Consider the following 19,201-nt stretch of genomic DNA (forward strand, 5'->3'; position numbering starts at 1 on the left):
CTGAATTTCCTGCAGTTGCACTGGGCTGTGGTTGTGTCATACTTTGTGCACCTGAGCATGCAGTTAGTAACTGCATAAAGAAGAGTAAGGGAGAGCCTTGTGTGGGTGTGCCCTGGCACAGTTTGGGTTAACATCAAAAGGAACATTTGTATTTCCTCATTACAATTTTTTTTTTAACTGGTTAAGTCTGATAGAGCTGGGGCTGGGGGTGCCTGGAGGAAAGCAGTGCCCCACAGCCATCTGCCCGGCTCCTTCAGACCAGGAGAGGGGAAGGGAGGAAAGGAAGGGGGGAAGGGAGGAAAGCACAGAAAGCAAACACACGGTGAAGGGCCAGTTCTACTTCGCTTGGTAGGAGAATGGCAGGAGGATTTCATCTGCCTTCATGTCTTAAGTCAGTACCAGGTGCTGGAAAAGTGTTTGCCTAGACAGGAGGAACTACTGAATGTGCTCTATTACCCAACCTGGCAATGTTTTGGCTTTATGTCTTTGGGGTTCTTTTTTCTGGTTTTCTCCTTAACTCCAGAAGTAGCTGTGAACTTAGAGCTTAGTTCTCATGAACCACTGCTGGTCCATTGCCCAGTGCTGCTGGACGTTCTGTGCGTGCCCTGTGGCACATAGCAGCAGCCGTGGGCTCCCCAGGAAGGTGAGCAGTAGCACTTTGCACCTGGCTGGCTTAGCTGATGCTGTGCAAGTGATTCCACTGGCCTACTGCCTCACACTTGAACAGTGTGCTTTTGCTTGAAGACAAATTTCCCTTTCTTATTTTAATAAACTGAATTTAAAACAGAATTAGGATAAACTGTATTCAGAGCCAAGCTGTATTAACAAAATGTTTTAAATACGTACTTATTTAGTAGAGGAAATGTGGCAGAAACGCTCACTTACCCAAAATGCATCTTTAAACTGCATCTGTGTCATTATTATCGGCCTGGGGAGGGCAAAGGTCCTTCAGCAGGTTGGCTCTCAGATGGCAGCGGCAGCACCGGGCTTTGCAGTTGTTCCTATGCCCCAGCCAAGGCAGAAAGGGAGCACATCCACACAGCTGTCTCTTCTAAAGTCACGCAGGTGAAAAATAGCATCAGGCAGTTTCAGGCAGCTCGGTGTAATGACCTATAGCTGTGAAGGGACAGAGAGGGGAAAAAAAGCTCTTGCTCACACACAGAGGCACGCGTGAACGTAGCAACCCCGCGCCAAACCAGTTTCTCTTCTGGTAAACAGTTAATATTGAAATGAGGAAGCACGGAGATGTCAAGTGATGTCAGCCTGCTCCGTGCCATGTGTGCATGCGAGCGGCTGGCAGAAAGAGAAAAAGAAGAAAGCAGAATTCACTGATGTGATTTTGATCAGCTACAGGAGGGGAGAGAGCAATTAAAACGCAGAGGAAGCCAGCACAATGCAGAGAGAGAAACTGGGGAGGAAACCAGAGTCAAACCGTCGTGTAACGATACGGTCTCACACAGAATAGCAAAGCAAAAGAAATGAAAGAGATGTATGTATGCGCCACGTTTCTCTCACACCTCCTGGGGCTGGCAGAGACCCATATATTTGTGCATGGGAACTGGAGCTGCAAAACTCTGTTTTGCAAATGAAAATGCTTTTCAAGACTGGTTAAAGCGAGGACGTTGCAGTTGTGCAGGTGTCTGAGCACATGTGCAGAGATACCTGCATGTGCATATGGAGAAGGGCTCTGATTTGCCTCTCTTATGTAAATGCTGCTATGAATAAGCAGGATATGTGAAATTTAGAAGTAAAATCCAAACTCTAGAAACACTTGTGGTAAAAGACGTAAGAGTTTATTAGCAAAAGGACCTGAAGTGAAGCAGAACAAGTGCATCTGTGAACTGTCGGCATACCCACACCCAGCACTGCACTGAGACAGAGACCTGCAAGCAGCCACATCAGGGAAAGGCTTTATTGCACTGCAGCTGCAGGTAATTAACGCCCATGTCTGATGCTTACATGACACCCTCATCAAAATACCTTTCCTACAAGTCCAGTTGTCCCTGTCCACCTGCCTGGGATGTGTTAGGGATCCTGTACCTTAAAATACTCGCTGATATTTTTAAGGAGTAGGTAAAAGGAAAAAGCTCCTACTCTAGTTGCCTATGCATACCTGGGCTAGCAGCTGTAACTAATTAGCACTGCTGGTGATGCCCAGCTCTCCAACTCTCCTTCTGCTCCCCAGGGGCAGTCCTAGGGCAGGAAGTCTCAGCTCTGTTGAGCTCCAGTGGGGCACTGAGATGTGCACAGAGACCTGCAGCAGTGTGTGGCTGGAGTTTTCTGTGGTCACCTGGCTAGCAACTTGTCCTGACAGGCTGCTAGAAGATAGAACTGGCACATCTACTTCTTGATGACCGGAAGGTAAGCAATGCAGGGTGCAGGGATCATACGCACAGAAAGGGAAATTGAGATGCATGCAGGCAGGGGAGGGCAGAACAGAGAGTGTGCAGGGCCAGAGCTGGGAACCTCTTTGATTGTCATGAGTGGCAGGAAAATTTGTTCATAACTCGAGGGAGATAGAGAAATGCAAGGATTCCCTGCAGAGGTGCTGAAGAGGAATGAGCAGAGGTTTCTTTCACAAGTGATAATTGCCTGAAAAAAACACGTTTTGAGGGCAACACACTTGATGTGTTAGAAAAAAGACTTTTAAGGAATGTTTTATCTCAGTCTATTGAAGATGGAATCTCATCTTTCTTATTTCCAAATTACAGCTTTTGAAGTTGATAGCTTTGCTGCTGTTGGAGTTCATGAAATATGCATCCAGTGAAGGCAAAAAAAAAAAACCAAACCGTTTTGGCCATCCAAGACGGTTAGCTGCTTGCTAGTTGTGTTTAGTTCTGCTTGACCCAAAGGCCCTGAGCTGCATGGAAGTGCTGGCAGGGCTGCAGGGCCTGAGCTCAGCGGGGTGCCTGGGAGCCCAAGTCCTGTGTTAGTCAGTGAGATCCTCTGTGCTGTGGTGGGTGGAGGTTTGAGCGCTGGGAGTGGTAATGGAGAAACGAGAAGCTACATAAGCTTCAGAAAACAAAGATCCTCTTAAAAAATGAAAAGCCTGCTAGAATGGATCTTTCAGCAGAACGATGATACGTCTGCAGTTAGACAAATCAGAGGCTGTCTGGCTGAAAAGCCCTCCATCACACAGAGCACTTATTTCAGCACAACGTGGGTACAAACAGCTCGCTCTCAGGAGCTGCTGGAGTGCTGCCTCTGAGAAGGGCTGTGACTCCTTGTGCTTTGCTCCTTGTCAGTATGCTTTTGTGGGAGAATCCCTAACATTTAGGAAGCCGGAGTGATTTGAGCATCCTTTTTAGGGACAAGGCGATTGGATGAGCACTATGCATGGAGGAGAAAGTCTCCAGTATGCTTACTAGTTGGGATTTTATACCTGATGCTCCTTTTTCATTGTGTTGAACACAGAACAAAGCACTTGTTGTGCTCTGTAACCACGGCATCTGCTGGAGATGCTCGATGCTAAGTGCCCTGCAAACAGAAAGTGTTAGGGGCTCTAAATAATACGTAATACGTTGAGTTGTTTAGTATCATGAGAAGCACTAGGCCAGGTTCCTTTGGCATATCTAGCAAATCTTCTGTATATTTTCTCACTTCGAAACACCCCCAGTATTTTTAATGTAATTTTTTGTTGAGTAGAAATGCAGAACCCACGGCCCATCAGGTGCTCAGGAATGACAGCAATCTTTCTCGCATACTCCTCCCATGATAGCTAGGAAGGGGAGCAGGGGACTGGTAACAAATCTGTGCTGCTTGTAATCCTGCAGTGCCAGAAATCCTGATCAGGTGGATCACAGGTCAGCTCTGTCAGTGCTTATGCCTAATATTTAACACTGCTCCGTCTTGTTTTTCTGCTGTCGTTAAAATTTAAAAGATCATTACTAGCTTTCTCAAAACAACTGTGCTTTTTAATTATGTGCAGTGCTTTCCTTGTGGATTGTTTTTTTCAGTATTTTTGCTTTGATAGATCAGATAGGCCAGTAAAATAATACTCTTCGTGAGCAAGCCTTTCCTTATGCCTGCACACCAGCAGCATTCAGAGGGGTTGCAGCACACATCCATGCAAGTAGCTTTTATGCAGCATAAAGAATTCTGCTTTGTGGACTGAATTCTTGTGGTTTTGTGTGTGTTTTTCTTTTGGTCCATTGTTTAGAGCTATCCCATCTGACCACAGCCTGAACCAGACCCCTAGAAGTTGTGGAGGCAGAAGTCATGCAGCAGGTCGATCAGATCTGCTGTGAGTCTTTAGAAGGGGATGCTGGAATGAGAATCAGCTGACTGCTCTCAGCTTCCAAAATAACTCAGTTTTGCCTGGTGAGTTTTGTGACTGGAGAGAAAATGAGAAAAGAGGGCAAGACAGGCAGAAACACAGAGTGCTGATACTATGGCCCTAAGAAAGCAGACAAGAGCCATCCCCTTTCTTTTTTTTTTCTGTCTTTATGCGTTGCTGGAGTTGGCAGAGATGTGTAAGGAGGAGGGAATAGTTCAGTGTGCCTTTTGGAGGTCTGCTCAGCTGCAGGATGCCCCACATGGAGGCTTCTCCAAAACAAAGCATCAGCTGCACCTGCCAGAGCAATCGCACAAGAGACACTCCTTTGTCTCCATGTTTGAGCTCACGTATCACTTCTAAAGCTCAAACGCTGTGCAAAACCTTCTGTAAGACCTGGCAGGGGGAAGCACAGTTCAGACATGCCAGGTGAGGGACAAACTTCTCCCCAGGCACAGCGGAGCTGCTTCCCCATTGCTTCTGTGTTGTCTGGGTGGGCACTGGTGAACAGAAGCGGTGCTGTTTGCTTTGGCCAACCTAGGTGCTAGATTAAATTATCAAAAGCCACAAATCTTTTTTGGATTGTGAAGCACTATTAGGCTTTCCTTCTTAAAGATGCACGATTCTGAAGCCATTATCAGAAATCAAAAGAAGTCAGCATTAATTTACTCTAGGAATTGCTGGAAAGTTCAGTGCTAAAGGGCTGAGCTTAGTGCTTCTCCACATCCACATCACAGTTTATTAACAATTACGTTGTCTCCTTTTGAAGGACTGGTTTTCTATGTCCATAAAATTAGATTAAGAGCTACAAATTTGGGAAGGCTGCAGCTCTCTTCCCAGCATGCAGTGAGCTAAGCTCTAATACCTAACATGACTTGCTTACAGAAAGACTGAAATGAGCATTAAACTGGGTGTTTGGCACAGATTCTGAGATGTGAGCTCTATGAATTGTGTGGTCCTTGGTATTTTACTGGTCTTGCTACAACTTCTTCCTATTCCCAATTTTGCAACCCAACAAATGACTCTGAGCTGTGACCAAGATCCAACCATAGAGGCACCTTTTATCTCCTCCCTTTGGGAGCTGAGTTTTCAAGCTGGTTACCGAGTGTGAAGTTGAGTTGGTTAAGACTTGTCTCAAAATTCCAGTCTATTCTGCTAGGCTCTGTTCAGAGCACTCAGCTAATTCCAGTGACTTCCTAAGGGATGAAGAGTGAGCATACGTGCTTTCCTAAACTGAGTCTGTCATGCTATAAAACTTCTGGGTTATTTCAAGTAATCACATAATGGAACGATACTCACTTTTATGAATGACAAGGGTGGAGATTTCAGCTGAAGTTGACTTTTTGAAATTATTACTACAACTGTTGTGCAATGTCTCGGTGGTTTAGATTTCCCTCTATCCCAAATTTAAAGGAAAAAAAAAAAACCCAAATCACCACCATGCTACTTTTGTAAACATGTTCAGAAAATGCTAACTACAAACTTAGGTATTTTTTTGGCATCTAGATCTGATAATATCCCTTTAGCATAAAAAACCTGTGAATGCTACCTTCACATGGTGTAGTGGAGATGCCCTCAGTATTCGAAACAGCGTCCAGGCATCATTCCCAAATCAATTAGGAGGAGCCGATCATTCCCTAATCAAATTTAGGAGGAAGTTTTTCACCCAGAGGGTGGTGAGGCACTGGAACAGGTTGCCCAAGGAGGTTATGGATGCCCCATCCCTGGAGGCATTCAAGGCCAGGCTGGATGTGGCTCTGGGCAGCCTGGGCTGCTGGTTGGTGACCTGCACATAGCAGGGGATTGGAACCGGATGAACACTGTGGTCCTTTGCAACCCAGGCCATTCTAGGATTCAATACACTACTGCACATTGCTCACGTTTCAAGGAGCTGTTGCAGGTGACCCACAGTATGTAATAAATGCACAGAACACAGAAAGGTGCAATTTTTTTTTGGTTTTAATCCAACAAATGAAGAAGTTCTTGACAATGTAAAATACCATCGTATTGCCAGTGTTGTAGAACCGTACGTAAAAACAATTATTGTCTGTAGATGTAAAAATAGCAGGTTTTTCTTTTTGTAACACAGTAAAACACATAATAGGAACCACTTAACATTAAGTAGAAACCTCTTAAACAATTGAGGCATTTAACCTAAGTGTTTCTCCAAACATATTAAATAAAACACAGTTAATACTCACTCTAAACTTCTTCCCTTTATCTTCTCTGCTCTCCTCCCTAATTAAACTGATTAGAAAAAATAGTCTCATTTTCTGTTTTGAATTCCTTCACAACCATTTAGATTATCCATTTATTTCAAGTGTAGTCACACAGCCCTGCACAATGCAGTACTATACCTTAACTAATTTCTTTCCCATTGCTATGTAATTTTGGAATAAGTATTTAAGATTAATTTTGAAGGCGGGAAGAGGCCTAAGGAAGTCTGCAGGAAGGCAATTTAACTTTGAATGCCAAGTATTTACACAAATGTTATTCTATTGTACTTACAGCGCAAGACTTCCAACAAAGCTGAAAAGTGAGTGCATTTAACAAAGGCTCCCAATGAAAGGAAGGGAAGAAAAACAGGTTACAAAATAAATAATCTAAAGTTCTTCGTGGTAGAAACGCTCATCGTGAAGCTGCCTGCCGTAATCGGTGGCTTCGCTGTTAAGAAACAAATCCTGGTTCTTAAGGATTTCTGCCTCAGAAAGCTTTTTATCATCATTCAGGTCCATTTCTTCAATCAGGTGAAGAGCCTAAAAATAAACGGAACACCGTGCACTGAGTTTACAGATATGAGCATTTGTAAATACATTTTTGGAATGGCTTTGTCAAAGCCTTGCACTACCTACCCATTTCTTACAAGCTGGACACAATCTAGCATTCAGAAAAGAACCCGTCTTTCCTCAGATTGTCTCCATTTGCTCTTTTTATTCAGAGGCAAAGTCTGAAATCTGTAACCTCACTGTCAATTCACGGAGCCCAGGAGCTCAGTTAGAGAACAGCTGTCACACTGCTCCTGGGCATTCAACCACAGGTAGGCAGCTGCAGGAGGAAGTGCTGGGTGTGCAGGACCCCAGCTAGGATCTGCTGAGCATCCTCATTCACAGGTGTGTGCCAGTTCTCTCTCAGTCACATTTTTGCCCCATGTCTGACAAGATACACCCCTTTTTCAGCTCTCAGTTTCAGCTCTAGGCAGTGTTGCTTTCAACTCATTCTGTCTGCTGTGCTTGCTGTTTTTTATGTCCTAATCCTAAGGAGACTCGCTTCTCCATCATCTGTACATAAAATAAAAAAAGAGTAGAGATTTTTTTCATCTAGATCTCCTGTACCTATGACTTGCAAGAACAGCTCTGTAACTGTAATCTGTGGTTAATATTTAGCTGGAAAGTCTTTGATGTCTACTATGAAAGAGGTCTAATACCTTCAACAATGGATGAGATACGCCATCCGTGTGTAGAAACATCAACTTTGGATAGCAATAAGCTTTCCCTCATTTCCTGAAAGCAAGAGCTTGCTTTTTGGGAGAAAAAAAATCCAACAAATCTTTAAATCACAGTAAGGTCAAATGAAACTGCACGTTAAAACAGTTTTCAATTTTTTGCTTGCTTCTGTATTATAGAAGGAGGGAAATTCAGCAGTAAAACAAGAAATGCAGAGTATTTTAGTTATATCATATTCACAAGAATTTCATAGCTCAAAGCTAACAAGCTAGTACAGCAGATCTAAGGCACCTGTTAGTTCTGAGTAGTGGAGGAATTCCTAGTCTGAAATGGGTTTGGGTTTTATTTGCTAAATATCTACAAATACAGTCATTTAGAGAATCCTTCCATTTCTACTTTTTCTGATTAGTTTGGCTCCATATAGCATCACAGAATCACCGAGGTTGGAAAAGACCTCCCAGATCACCCAGTCCAACCGTCCACCTCTCAACCACGTCCCTCAGTACAACATTTGAACATTTCTTGAACACAGCTAGGATCCTTCCAGCTGTGGTTGCTCCATCCCTGGAGGTGCTCAAGGGCCTGGATGGGCCCTGGCAGCCTGAGGTGGGGGGCAGGCAGCCTGCAGCAGAAGGGGCTGGGGAGCCATGAAGGTCCCTTCCCACCTAACCATTCTGCAATTTGATGAAATTGAGTATATAGATTGTTTTTTTCCCTGTTATTTAGCTATCCGATTTCTCAAGCCAGTTTGAAATGCCAAAACCAAACGGTAATATTCATAACCAGCAGTTTATGGCTTAAGACAACGCTACCTTCTGTTTAGGATAGGTGACTTTGTTAGCCCTTACATTAACTGAAGAAAAAAACCCAGCACGTTAGAGAAACAATCAAACAAGGCAGGGGAGACCTTACTGCTCTCTGTCACTACCTGAAGGGAGGCTGTAGTGAGCTGGGGGTCGGCCTCTTCTCTCGTGTAACTGGTGATAGAACTAGAGGGAATGGCTTCAAGCTGCGCTGGGGGAGATTTAGGCTGGACATTAGGAAGTACTATGTCTCTGAAAGAGTGGTCAAGCACTAGAATGGGCTGCCCAGGGAGGTGGTGGAGTCACTGACCCTAGTGGTGTTCAAGGAACGATTGGATTTTTTGTGTTGAGGGATGTGGTTTAGTGAGAACTATTGGTGATGGGCGGGTGGTTGGACTGGATGATCTTGAAGGTCTTTTCCAACCTTGGTGATTCTGTGAGATACTCATACATCACAGCTTTCCTTGCAGTCCCCCTCAAGAGTCAGATGCCGAAACAAGTCAGCACAAAAGCTTACAGATCCACATTGACAAAAATAGTGCTCATGCAATTTCATAGCATAGCTTCCTGCAAAGTGAGGTACGTGAGCAGCCAGCGCTGCGTGCTAAGTTGGTTCTCTGTAAACAGCAGAACTGAAATAGAAAGAGGTGGGACATCAGTAAATGAGCATGTCCCAACCCAGAAGATGAGCCATGCTGTTCAATACAAAGCACCTTCGGAGGTATAGGAGGACCTGGCTGTTGTTTCTGCCATTTAGAACACCAAAATCTTTCTGTGCAAAGGAAAGGTCCAGCACAAATTAAGATAAAAAGTTTGTAGCAGAAGTTTGTTACTTACTACTGCAGTCAGTAACTATAAAGTCTATTCACTAAAAAAGGCTGTCTGGGAACACTCAGTGCTTCTACTGCCTGCTACAAGCAAAACAGATGATTAAAATGAGAATCCACTTAAACCTATTATGGTATTCTACTGCTGATTAAACCCTTTTAATTAAATTATGAAAGTCTGCATTACAGCCTCTTGAAACATACAATACTTCTATTTTCTTATATAAATACGAGCTTTTATACAAATTTTGTACTAATTATGGCAATTTAACAAGTTAGAAGAATGATAAATTTTTGTTTTCAAAATTATGCTGCATATAACAGCTTCTTTTATTTGTGTACTTCATTAGTTTTCCCTCTGATAACTTCAAAACGACTGTTTTAAATGCTGAGTTCTTAAGTCAAACCAGGTAAACTATTTAAACACATAGAATTTGTAAATTTGTTAATTTACAAACATTATACAATCGATAGGAACTTTACATTTGCCTTATCCAGTTCAGGGACCAACACTCTTTGCCAAGCTGGAAAAACAGGTTAAAAGAATCTATGCAAAGATCTACTAAGCATTCTTTCTCAACTACTAAGATACTGTGAATTTGAATTTATCCATCACTTTGATGTACCTTGTGATACCTTCAGAATACTAGTGCACTAAATAAATTCCAAGCAGTAATTATTAAACCAGTCAAAATGCATACCTCCTCTTGTGCAATACCCTGGTTATTGGGTACTATCCAGGATAGCAGCTCTTGAGGGTTGAGTTTCCCATCGTTATCCTTGTCATAGTCATTCACAAATCGATCCTTCTCAACAAGTATCCATTCTGGATCTTCCTTGGCAGCTAGTGAGAAATGTTTGTTAAGTTTAAACCCACTATTTTCCTCAAAATCAATGTGTTCACCTCTTCTACTAAGCAAATCAAGTGAATTTAGTCTCATGAAACATAACATAAAAGTGATTTCACTAAACAAAGACAAGCCTTACAGATCAGTCCCAGTATATTTAATAAACGCATCTGCCTACACATAAGCTCTCCCCAACTTGTACAGATTCATAATTTAAAGCTAAAGTAACATTAAAACAGTAAAACTACAGCTGAACCAGCCTATATCAGGGACATGAAAGTCATACCTTACATCAGCTGAGCTGTCTGGCATCTCCACAGTCACCCAAATTGAGAGCAGAGAAAGCATACTACATGGAGAACCTCCTGCTAAATTGATAGTCTCCTACTTACTGGGAAATCCAACAAGTCAATAGGAAAAAGTGAAAGTGGATGACAGAGAAACATTATTTACATTATTTACTTTGACTGGGTTAAGATTACTCTCTTATTATTGTAGAGCAATCACATTGCAAATGTTAACAGTAACACAGGACAGCACTATGGGCAGCACAGCTGTCCTCAGACATTGGTCATCTCAGCACACAACAGATGGAGGAAAGTAGGGAAAAGCTTTAAATCAACAAGAGTCCCAAAAACAGGTAGAGAACTGGCGTTGTGCAGTGTATATGACTACAAAACTTGTAAGGCTATACCAAGTTTTTAATAACATTCTGTTGCCCTGCTTTTACATCCAGAGAGGTTCATCTGTGACAGCCAGCAAAGAGGCAAAGGTCTTAATTAGTGCAGGCTCAACAGACCTGGGACAATGCTGCAGGCTTTCAAAATAGTTCACTTTCAGGTTTTTTTTTTTTTTTAAATACTTGGAATGTATTCAAAACAGTTTGAATTACTGCTTTTCTTTATTTGTATTTATTTATTTGTATTCCTGTTTCATATTTACCCCATGAGCTTACACCGCATCCTGAAACCTAGCCAATTGTTTTAAACTTGTCTCAAACTCTTCCAAGAAATTAAGAAGCCGTTCATCAAACTGACCATTCATCACTGATGAACACTGTGCACAGGTACTCCTAAACACCAGGAAAATCAAGAGGTGGTCACCTGGAGGAAAGCTGAACAAGTTTCTACATTATAGCTGGGTCTGAAGCCTTGATTTAAAAATAATAATGGCAATGTGATTGTATCTTCTCTGTTACTGCAAAGACCCAAGCACTGATTTCACTCCTTTCTAACAACTTTAGAGCGACAGGCTTGGAAAAGTTTTTTTCAAGTCAGAGCACGAAAAAGATTAAAAAAACGACCAACCAATCCAAACAAGCAAAAATAACACGGGAAAACCACCACTTCAGAATTAGGACTCTTTATGCATCTTTCCCCATCTAGCTGCTCATCTTTTTGAAACCAGAGGAGATTTTTGACATATCTTGTCACAAGTCAAAGACAGAATATAAATATTTGCCTGTTAACAGCACACCTAGAGAAAAGCAGTGATAAACTCCAGACCAGAAACAGCTAACCTTGCATTCATGCCAGCTGGCTTCCCAGATGCATTCAGTTAGCAGAACTGCAGTTTATTTTAGCTACCTACCTAGTGATAAGGATTTTATGCTTAAGTCTTTGGGAAAAGAAGTAACCTACGAGGAAACAGCGGGCTGCAAGCAAACTTCTGCCAAATACTCACAAAACAGACTATGCACAGTGCAGGAAATTGAGCTACTCTGACAGACAGGGTAATGTTACTCAGAGCCTGTAGGTGGAGGTACTACCGGCTCGAAACAAAGATGCATACAATTCATCCCATTCCAAAAGCTTTTGTTCAACCCCACCCCTTTTCCTTACTTGGGTCTCTTCTGTAATCACCAAGGAATTCTTCCAGGCTCACAAATCCATCACCATCTTTATCGTGTTCTTCTAAAGCCTCCTCAGTGACAAAGTCCTTTTGCGCACGTACAAACAAAAAGCAAAACACCAATTGATCAGTCTTGCAATCAAGAAAAAAAGCAATCAATCATTTTAGAGCTATAATGAAGCCTTTAAACTAAAGAGACAGTCGTTTTGAATCTGCTTCTCTGTTCTATACAGACCAGTGCAAGTAATTGGTTCTGTGCAACGAAACAGGTCATTCTTAGTTTAGGATGTTAAACGTGCAGGGTGTACACTGAGTTGGAATCCTTCAACGTAATTCAAAACAATTCCAGTAGCTAAAATCATTAATTTGCACAAATCTGTATTATCTCATTTCTCTTTTCTTTTTTCCTTCAATGTATTTGCTTTTTTTTGCAGTACTGAAATATTTGAAGATGTTGGAAAAAACGTTTATTCTCTTGGTGCTTTGCTTCCCAGTGAGGTCAGCATGCCTGTTCTTGTTTGTTCACAATCAAGGGTTACGCCAACAGAAACTGAAGCTGTGTTTGCACGGAGCTCCTCCTGGCCTGAAGCTGTGCGGCATGGGACAGGCAGAGCTGAAGGAGCAGCAAAGCATCAACGTGCTTCTATCTGGGCTCAGCTGTGGGTACGGGCTGGAATGACACCAGCAGTCACAGCAGTGATGAAACGTGCGATCAGCATCAAAGTGCACTGCTTCCCTTGAAGCAAGGTGTGAATGTCTGGCACCTGTGCTTTTCCTGTGCCAAAAAAGGCTTATTTTAAGCTCCTCTAACTTTACTTTTTAACTCTGAACTGGGCCTGAAACTTCTTCAAGCTGAAATCTTACTCATCTATTTCTAACCTAGCAGTTTTAGAGATAGCCACGTCAGACTAACTCCTAAAGTTTGGGACAGTTGTGCAGCACCAGGTCTTGAAATAGATTTTCAAGAGAAATGCTGAACTGGTGCTGCTGAACTCCAGCACTGAATCCACCTGATTTTTCACTTGGTCTGGCACAGCAATATGCACAGCTGCTCAAAAGCAGCTTCCTGTAGTAGTGGGGCATCAAAAAGGCATTGCCTCTAAACACACAGGGCAATAAAGATTTCCTTCTACATCTTACCATCATATACTCCACTTCTTCGGGATGTTCAAAAGCGATAAATTCATCCACATTTAGATCAGGATCATCATCCCTATTAGCTTTTTCAAAACGCTTTTTCTCCTTTAAATGAAGCTTAGAAAAGAGATTTAGTTAGAGTGCCTAATGGAAAGGAAAAACATTATAGTAGCTGTCTGTAAACTCATTAGAATATTAATTGTTTCACGTTACCTACTTGTATTACAACGATGTTATATTTCACCAAAAAGAGCGTATCCAAAGCAGTGAGAACTGCACTTTTAATTGAGGGGGTTCTGTTCTAAGAATTTATTAAAATATTTTTCTTTCCAGTTTGAGACATTTGAAACACACTCAGCCAAGGCTCCCAAATCATTAAAGAGAGAGAATGAGAAGACCTTGCCTTTATATGTTCCCTCTTCTTCAAGTCACCACTTCCCAAACTAACCTAGTGGAGTACAACGACTGTTACAGCAACCATCACAAATTCTAGCACTTGCATTTAAGGACATTTAACTTTCTGAATTTATACCTCATTTACATCAAGGCAGTTCGTGGTTCTTCAAACAGCATACATATAAACCGAATTTTCTGAAGCCATTTTAAGTGCTAAAGGATGAGACAGACTGTACAAGACTGTTGTCCATGTCATCAACTTATTTCAAAGCAAAGATACTTCTCAAAACCACAGTAAGTAACTGTAAATATTAGCACGCCCTCTCAAAAGAAACACTACCCACACTACCCACCATAAACAGGCAAATTACTATTTCTGAATGCCCCACACCTCCTTTTTCTGTACTCTAAATGTGCAAAGACTTCCTTCTTTTTGCTTGTTTCGCTCCGTACACTCTCTTCAGACAAAATAAAGACCCAAATCAGTGATAATAAACCCCTACTCAAAATGTGTGTGTTGCGAGCTGTGAAAATCTTGGAATCTCATGGGTAAGTGTACTGTGCTCCCAGTGTCACTTTGATCTGGATTAGGCAGTGACCACCAAGCTGCAGATCACAAGTACTTTCAAAGTAACCATTTGAAGTCATACTTTCTAGTTTCCATCCTATTTACTGACTTTTTTTTTCCTCACAGTTAGGCTAATCTGATTCATAAAGAGCAGATTTAACAAATTGTAAGAGCATACCTTGTCTGCATAACAATTAATTGAATTTTTAAAGAAAAGCTGAGATTAGCTGAGAGTTAAATAGAATTACAGAACTGTAGGGGTCGGAAGGGACCTCTGGAGATTGTCCAGTCCAACCCCCTGCTAAAGCAGGTTCCCTAGGGTGGGTTACACAGGAAAGCATCCAGGTGGGTTTTAAATATTTTCAGAGAAGGGGAGTTGACCACCTCTGGGCAGCCTGTGCCAGTGCTCTGTCACTCTCAAAGTAAAGAATATCTTTCTTACAATTGTATGGAACCCCTGTGTTCCAATTCGTGCCCGTTGCCCCTTCTCCTGTTGCTGGGCACCACCAAAAAGAGTCTGGCCCCATCTGCTTGACTCCAGCCCATTACATATTGATAAGCACTGATAAAAGGCCCCCTAGCCATTTCTTTATTGGGCTGAACTCCTCAGCCTTTCCTCCCTAGGGAGATGTTCCAAGCCCCCAGCCATCCTTGTGGCTCTCCATTGGACACCCTCCAGCAGTTTTCTGCTTGCTTTGAAGTGGGAAGCCCGGAACTGGACATGGTGCTCCAGATGTGGCCTCACTTGGGCAGAACAGAGGGGAGGATCACCTCCCTCCACCTGCTGGCCGTTCTCTTTTTAATGCACCCTAGGATATCATTGGCCTTCTCGGTCACAAGGGCACACTGCTGGCTCACGGGCAACCTGCTGGCCTCCAGAACACCCACGTTCTCTAAGTAGAAAAGTGGGTTAATATTCTTCGTAGCTGAGAGTCGTGATGACTGTGGCTATTTGAAACAGGCATCCAAAATATAGTTGGGCAATTATCGAAGGCCATTACCATAGCTAAGACAGTGAAAATCAAAATCCACCAGACACCTGACCAATGATCAAAGAAATCATGTGATGAAGAGAAGGGCCAAATATAAACAAGGGCATACTGACAAAAATCAGAGACAAAGTGACTTGCAAACATGAATTTCAAAGGAATATAATTTGTTCCACTCCATCACTGACAGTGGCAGTAGGAAGGCACCATTTCAACGTGAGAACTTTATGTCTCCCCAGATGACCATTTAATAGGCTTGCTTTAGTAAATGTATCTTGACTAACTGCTTTTCCTAAAGGTTTAAAGCCTTTGCAGGGCACGGAGTTAAGTCAAGAGGTTCTTGTTTTGAGCCAGGCTCTGGGCTAAGAAAGAGCATGGGGCTTCCTGGTATGGTAAATTGGGCCAGAGTTTCCCTGGGAGGTGATGTTAAGTTTGCACTTTAAAAGCTGCAAAATCAAGTTGAACTACTGATGGAAAAAGGCTGTTTCCAGGGCTTTTTTGAGAAGTGACAAACAAGTCTGCCACCTTCTGGTGAATTCATACGTTTACTTGATGTCAGTTCTAAATCAGGAATTGTCCAATTTTCCACTGTAACTGCAGCAGAATCTCTAATTTTCAAAAGTACAGCCAAAGACAGCTGATACACGATACAGGTGCAATGCTGATGATTTTGCTTTTGCCACTATCAGTAGAAGTCAGCAAGCAGGAAAACCTTGCCAGCAATCACCACAAAATACAGCATAAGTAACCAGGACTTCTATCTCAGCATACTATGATGGCAACATTTCAAACATAGGGTCAATATTTTGGTGGGAAGTTGCATTCAAAATCTTTGGTTTTTTTACAGTTATGTGATTAAGTGACCTCCAAAGCTTTACAGTTTGCTTTCACTGTATAAAATCTGTTGCTTACTGTCTATTTCAACTTCATTTCTGTCGACAGTATATGCATGGCTACTGCTTTAATAAAAGTAGCCACCAAAAACTCAGGCCAGGCTAGCCTACAGACTCACTCATTATCTTTGGGGAAACATATACGTGTACTTACAAAAACCAAGTTTTGCTACAGAAGACTCTTGATGAATCTTCCTGCCTCTCTTGCCACTTTCCTGGTCATTCTTAAGAATTTATTTGCATATATGAGTTTAATCTGTAAGTTCTATTGTTTATTCACCAGTTTTATCTACCAGGGTTGCATTTTGATTGATCAAAAGGCCCAAATTGCTATTGCTTTCTCTCTGGCTCCCTAGCAGACAGAAAAGTTGAAAAGCACCTGCAGTATAAATGCCCCAGAGTACGAGCTTCAAAAATGAATGACCAGCGGATAAAAGAGTGCAGTGAGGGGTGAGGGAGTACAAGGCTTCCTTTGACAACACGTGCTCCTGGCCCAAGCTATAGGCAGGACACTGGTTAGGCTACAGACCTCATTTAACAGGTTGCCCTCCTGTTTTAAGCAGTTTGCTGGTGACTCTGCTCTATGTAGGCTGATACTCCACTCAGCTGGCAAAATATATTCATGAGGCATGATTTTGTTCTGTGTTCTGTTGGTAGCAGGTTTAATACTCCATTACTTTCCTTTAATTACTCCCCTATCTCAGATAAATGAAAGTGTTAAAACATGTGCCAGATGCTACAGTTCCTCTACCCATCTTGTTCCATTCACAATAAACAAATATCGTTTCCTTTTGCCAGCAGCTTTCAGAAACTGATGCTGAAACATTTTACCTGTCGAAATGATTCTTCTTCTTGATCCTCCAGGACAGTATTCTCATCAAAATCAATTACACGATCATACATTTGTAAGTTGTACTCCTTCCAAGACACCAATCCATCACCATTTTTGTCATAGTCCTGGAAGTGTTGCTTAGCTTCTTGTGTAACGTAGTGTTTAAATGACTGCTGAATCCAGGAGCTCAGCTCATCTGTGAAAAATCGTAACAATGAACAAAAAATCAGAATAACCTATCTTAAAAACCCACAAAGATAACACAGGTCCCTCTGGTCTGGAATACACTTTACAGTTCAGATGCAAGGCAAGAGGGTGGTGAAAGCAAAACAGCCTGCCTCCTCTGGGCTATGCCTTTTTTTGAGTTAACTGAGTGAGAGAACAGATCACAGCTACCCCTTTCAGCTTCCTCTGTAGGGCTGTTTCCCTATGATACCCACAGAGGACACTGACATGGTTACTTCACACTGGATTACGCTGGTGCTGCCAGAGAAAGTTTGATGCACCCATCTGACACACATCTGGGAAGTGGCAGCAAGAAATGATTGTGATTGCACAGCCAACTACATCACTAAAACTTATCCTATAAAGAAGGTTCTTTGTTTTTAACCGAGCAAGTGCCCTGAATTCAGGTTCACTGGGCCTGAACAACACAATCCTGCCCCTTTTTGTGCCTGCTGGAGTTAGGTCAGCTTGACCCAAAAATATTAACAAGGATTTTTCTTTTACTAGGAGCTGGAATCAAACTTTATATCTTGGGAATACTTTGAAGCTACTTGATTTTATAGAAAAGTGGCTAAAACAAGTTAAGCTTAGCATACAGATAGTTTCACACAAATACATTAAAGTTCTTGATTGTATGAAGATTGGGAGAAGGTATTTTCTTGGTCTTAAGCAGCTATTTTCAGGTGCCCAGAGGGAGATGGCTGCAATGTATTACTGTATCCTCCCCAGTCGGAGTGCCAATACATCTTTGTTAGGTTCGAATAGCAACAAGAGATTTTTCAATTATTTTCTGCATACTAAATGTGTGGTACCAAAGGAAACAACTTTGTAAAAGATTGTCTGAATTGATTAAACACGGGGAGGCACGGATGCCAAGTGCACAAAACCTCCGCTGCCTACAAGACCTAACGGAGAAACTGCAACGCAATTTATCACAGACGGTGGCATTACTTATAGGGTAGGTAGTTATTTCCCAGCTTTAAGCACTGAGTCCAGTGCCATTCAGACATACTGCTAGAGTCCATAGAGTCGTTGGAAGGGACCCGTAAGGATCATCAGGTCAAGCTCCTGGGCTCACACCTTCTCCGTCTGCCTGCAAATGTAGTGTTGATAAGCAGAAAGATCTCAAGGAGAGTCCTGTGCTGGGAACAGCTGGGAAAGCTCTATCCCCCTATGCTTCTGGGTGTAAAAAGGCATTCCACTGGGACTTCGGGAAGGGAGGGGAAAGCAAGTTTTCATCAGACTCAGCACCAGATGCCGTGCATTTCATCAGGGCAGCGTACTGATGGCACTGATACACTTCACAACATCAGAGCCCTTCCTGCTGTGCGTGCAGCCCCCAGGTCGCCTTTCGGACGGCATCTGCGCGATGCTGCCCTTATCTCACGCCATAGCTTCTCCCCGCAGCAAGGCGCTTTGCTGCCCCGTGTTACCGCGGTGTCACAGCGCGGCTCTGGGCTCGGATCTGTGCCAGCCGCTCTCGGTGCGGAGTCGTGCCACGCACAAAAGCCACATCCTGCCATTTGTGGCACGTTCCGGCACGACGTTTCTCTCGGATGTTCTTTTTAGCGGACGGTCCCCGGAGGAGCCGCCGCCGCTCGCAGGCCGCGGGATGCGCGCAAAGCCGGGACCCGCCCGGTCGCCCCGCCGTTACCCTTGCTGAGCAGGCCGTCGTTATCCGCGTCGATCCTCCGCACGATGGCCTTCAGCCGCCGCTGCTGCTCTTCCGGGCTGAGCCGCGCGTACTCCTCCGCCTCCTCCTGCGGGAGAGGAACAGCGCATCAAAACCGCCTCCCGAGTAGATCGGTTCGACCCCCGGCCCCCCGGCCCCGCCGCCCACCTGCCCTCCGAGCAACGCCTCCCGGTCGTAATCTGCTCGGTGCTGCCCGTACGCCGCGTCCAGCGTCGCCAGGACCGCGGCCAGGCCCAGCGTCAGCAGCGGCCGCCGCCGCATCGCGCCGCCGAGGAGGGGAGCGCGCCGAGGGGCGGGGAAAGGGAAAGGGAAAGGAAAAGGGAAAGGGGCGCGGCGGGGGTCTGCAACGCCGCCTGCGCGCGGCTCGGGCCGGGAGGACCGCGTGCTCCCCCTCGTGTCCGGCGCTCCCGTTGTGCCGTGCGG

General features: G+C 43.5%; 2 protein-coding genes and 1 long non-coding RNA gene across 7 annotated transcripts in view; 1 reads left to right on the top strand and 2 right to left on the bottom strand.

Moving 5' to 3' along the window:
- Positions 1–1,389, bottom strand: part of PSTPIP1 (proline-serine-threonine phosphatase interacting protein 1) — a 47,572-nt gene extending 46,183 nt beyond the window's left edge. The window contains exon 1 of one of the 2 annotated variants that reach the window (XM_085233906.1): positions 886–1,389. In XM_085233906.1, coding sequence (XP_085090032.1) covers positions 886–918 — 33 coding nt within the window. In that variant the 5' untranslated portion in view covers positions 919–1,389. The remainder of the gene's footprint in view (positions 1–885) is intronic. The other variant, XM_085233907.1, reaches the window with a different exon arrangement.
- Positions 1,390–1,797: 408 nt separating this feature from the next.
- Positions 1,798–15,366, top strand: LOC146543530 (uncharacterized). Of its 2 annotated transcripts, XR_014885990.1 has the most exons (4): positions 1,798–1,931; positions 2,186–2,361; positions 4,160–4,320; positions 12,480–15,366. It is a non-coding gene; the product is annotated as an uncharacterized LOC146543530 (long non-coding RNA). The 2 variants fall into 2 exon arrangements; XR_014885991.1 differs by lacking the exon at positions 4,160–4,320.
- Positions 6,215–19,193, bottom strand: RCN2 (reticulocalbin 2). 3 transcript variants are annotated; one of them, XM_085234337.1, is made up of 8 exons: positions 18,926–19,193; positions 18,740–18,845; positions 16,860–17,056; positions 13,186–13,299; positions 12,036–12,132; positions 10,048–10,190; positions 9,357–9,430; positions 6,889–7,029 (listed from the first exon to the last, which is right to left on the bottom strand). In XM_085234337.1, exons 1-7 carry the CDS (start codon positions 19,037–19,039, stop codon positions 9,365–9,367), a joined length of 837 nt encoding a protein of 278 aa, XP_085090463.1. In that variant the 5' UTR covers positions 19,040–19,193; the 3' UTR covers positions 6,889–7,029; positions 9,357–9,364. The 3 variants fall into 3 exon arrangements, with proteins under 3 accessions (XP_085090464.1, XP_085090462.1, XP_085090463.1); XM_085234338.1 differs by lacking the exon at positions 9,357–9,430 and having other exon boundaries at positions 6,215–7,029; positions 18,926–19,190; XM_085234336.1 differs by lacking the exon at positions 9,357–9,430 and having other exon boundaries at positions 6,215–7,029; positions 13,186–13,287; positions 18,926–19,189.
- Between the last annotated feature and the right edge of the window lie 8 nt (positions 19,194–19,201).

Source organism: Meleagris gallopavo, chromosome 12 (assembly GCF_905368555.1).
Source record: "Meleagris gallopavo chromosome 12, MGAL_WU_HG_1.1, whole genome shotgun sequence".
In the NCBI taxonomy this organism is placed as follows: Eukaryota; Metazoa; Chordata; class Aves; order Galliformes; family Phasianidae; genus Meleagris; species Meleagris gallopavo.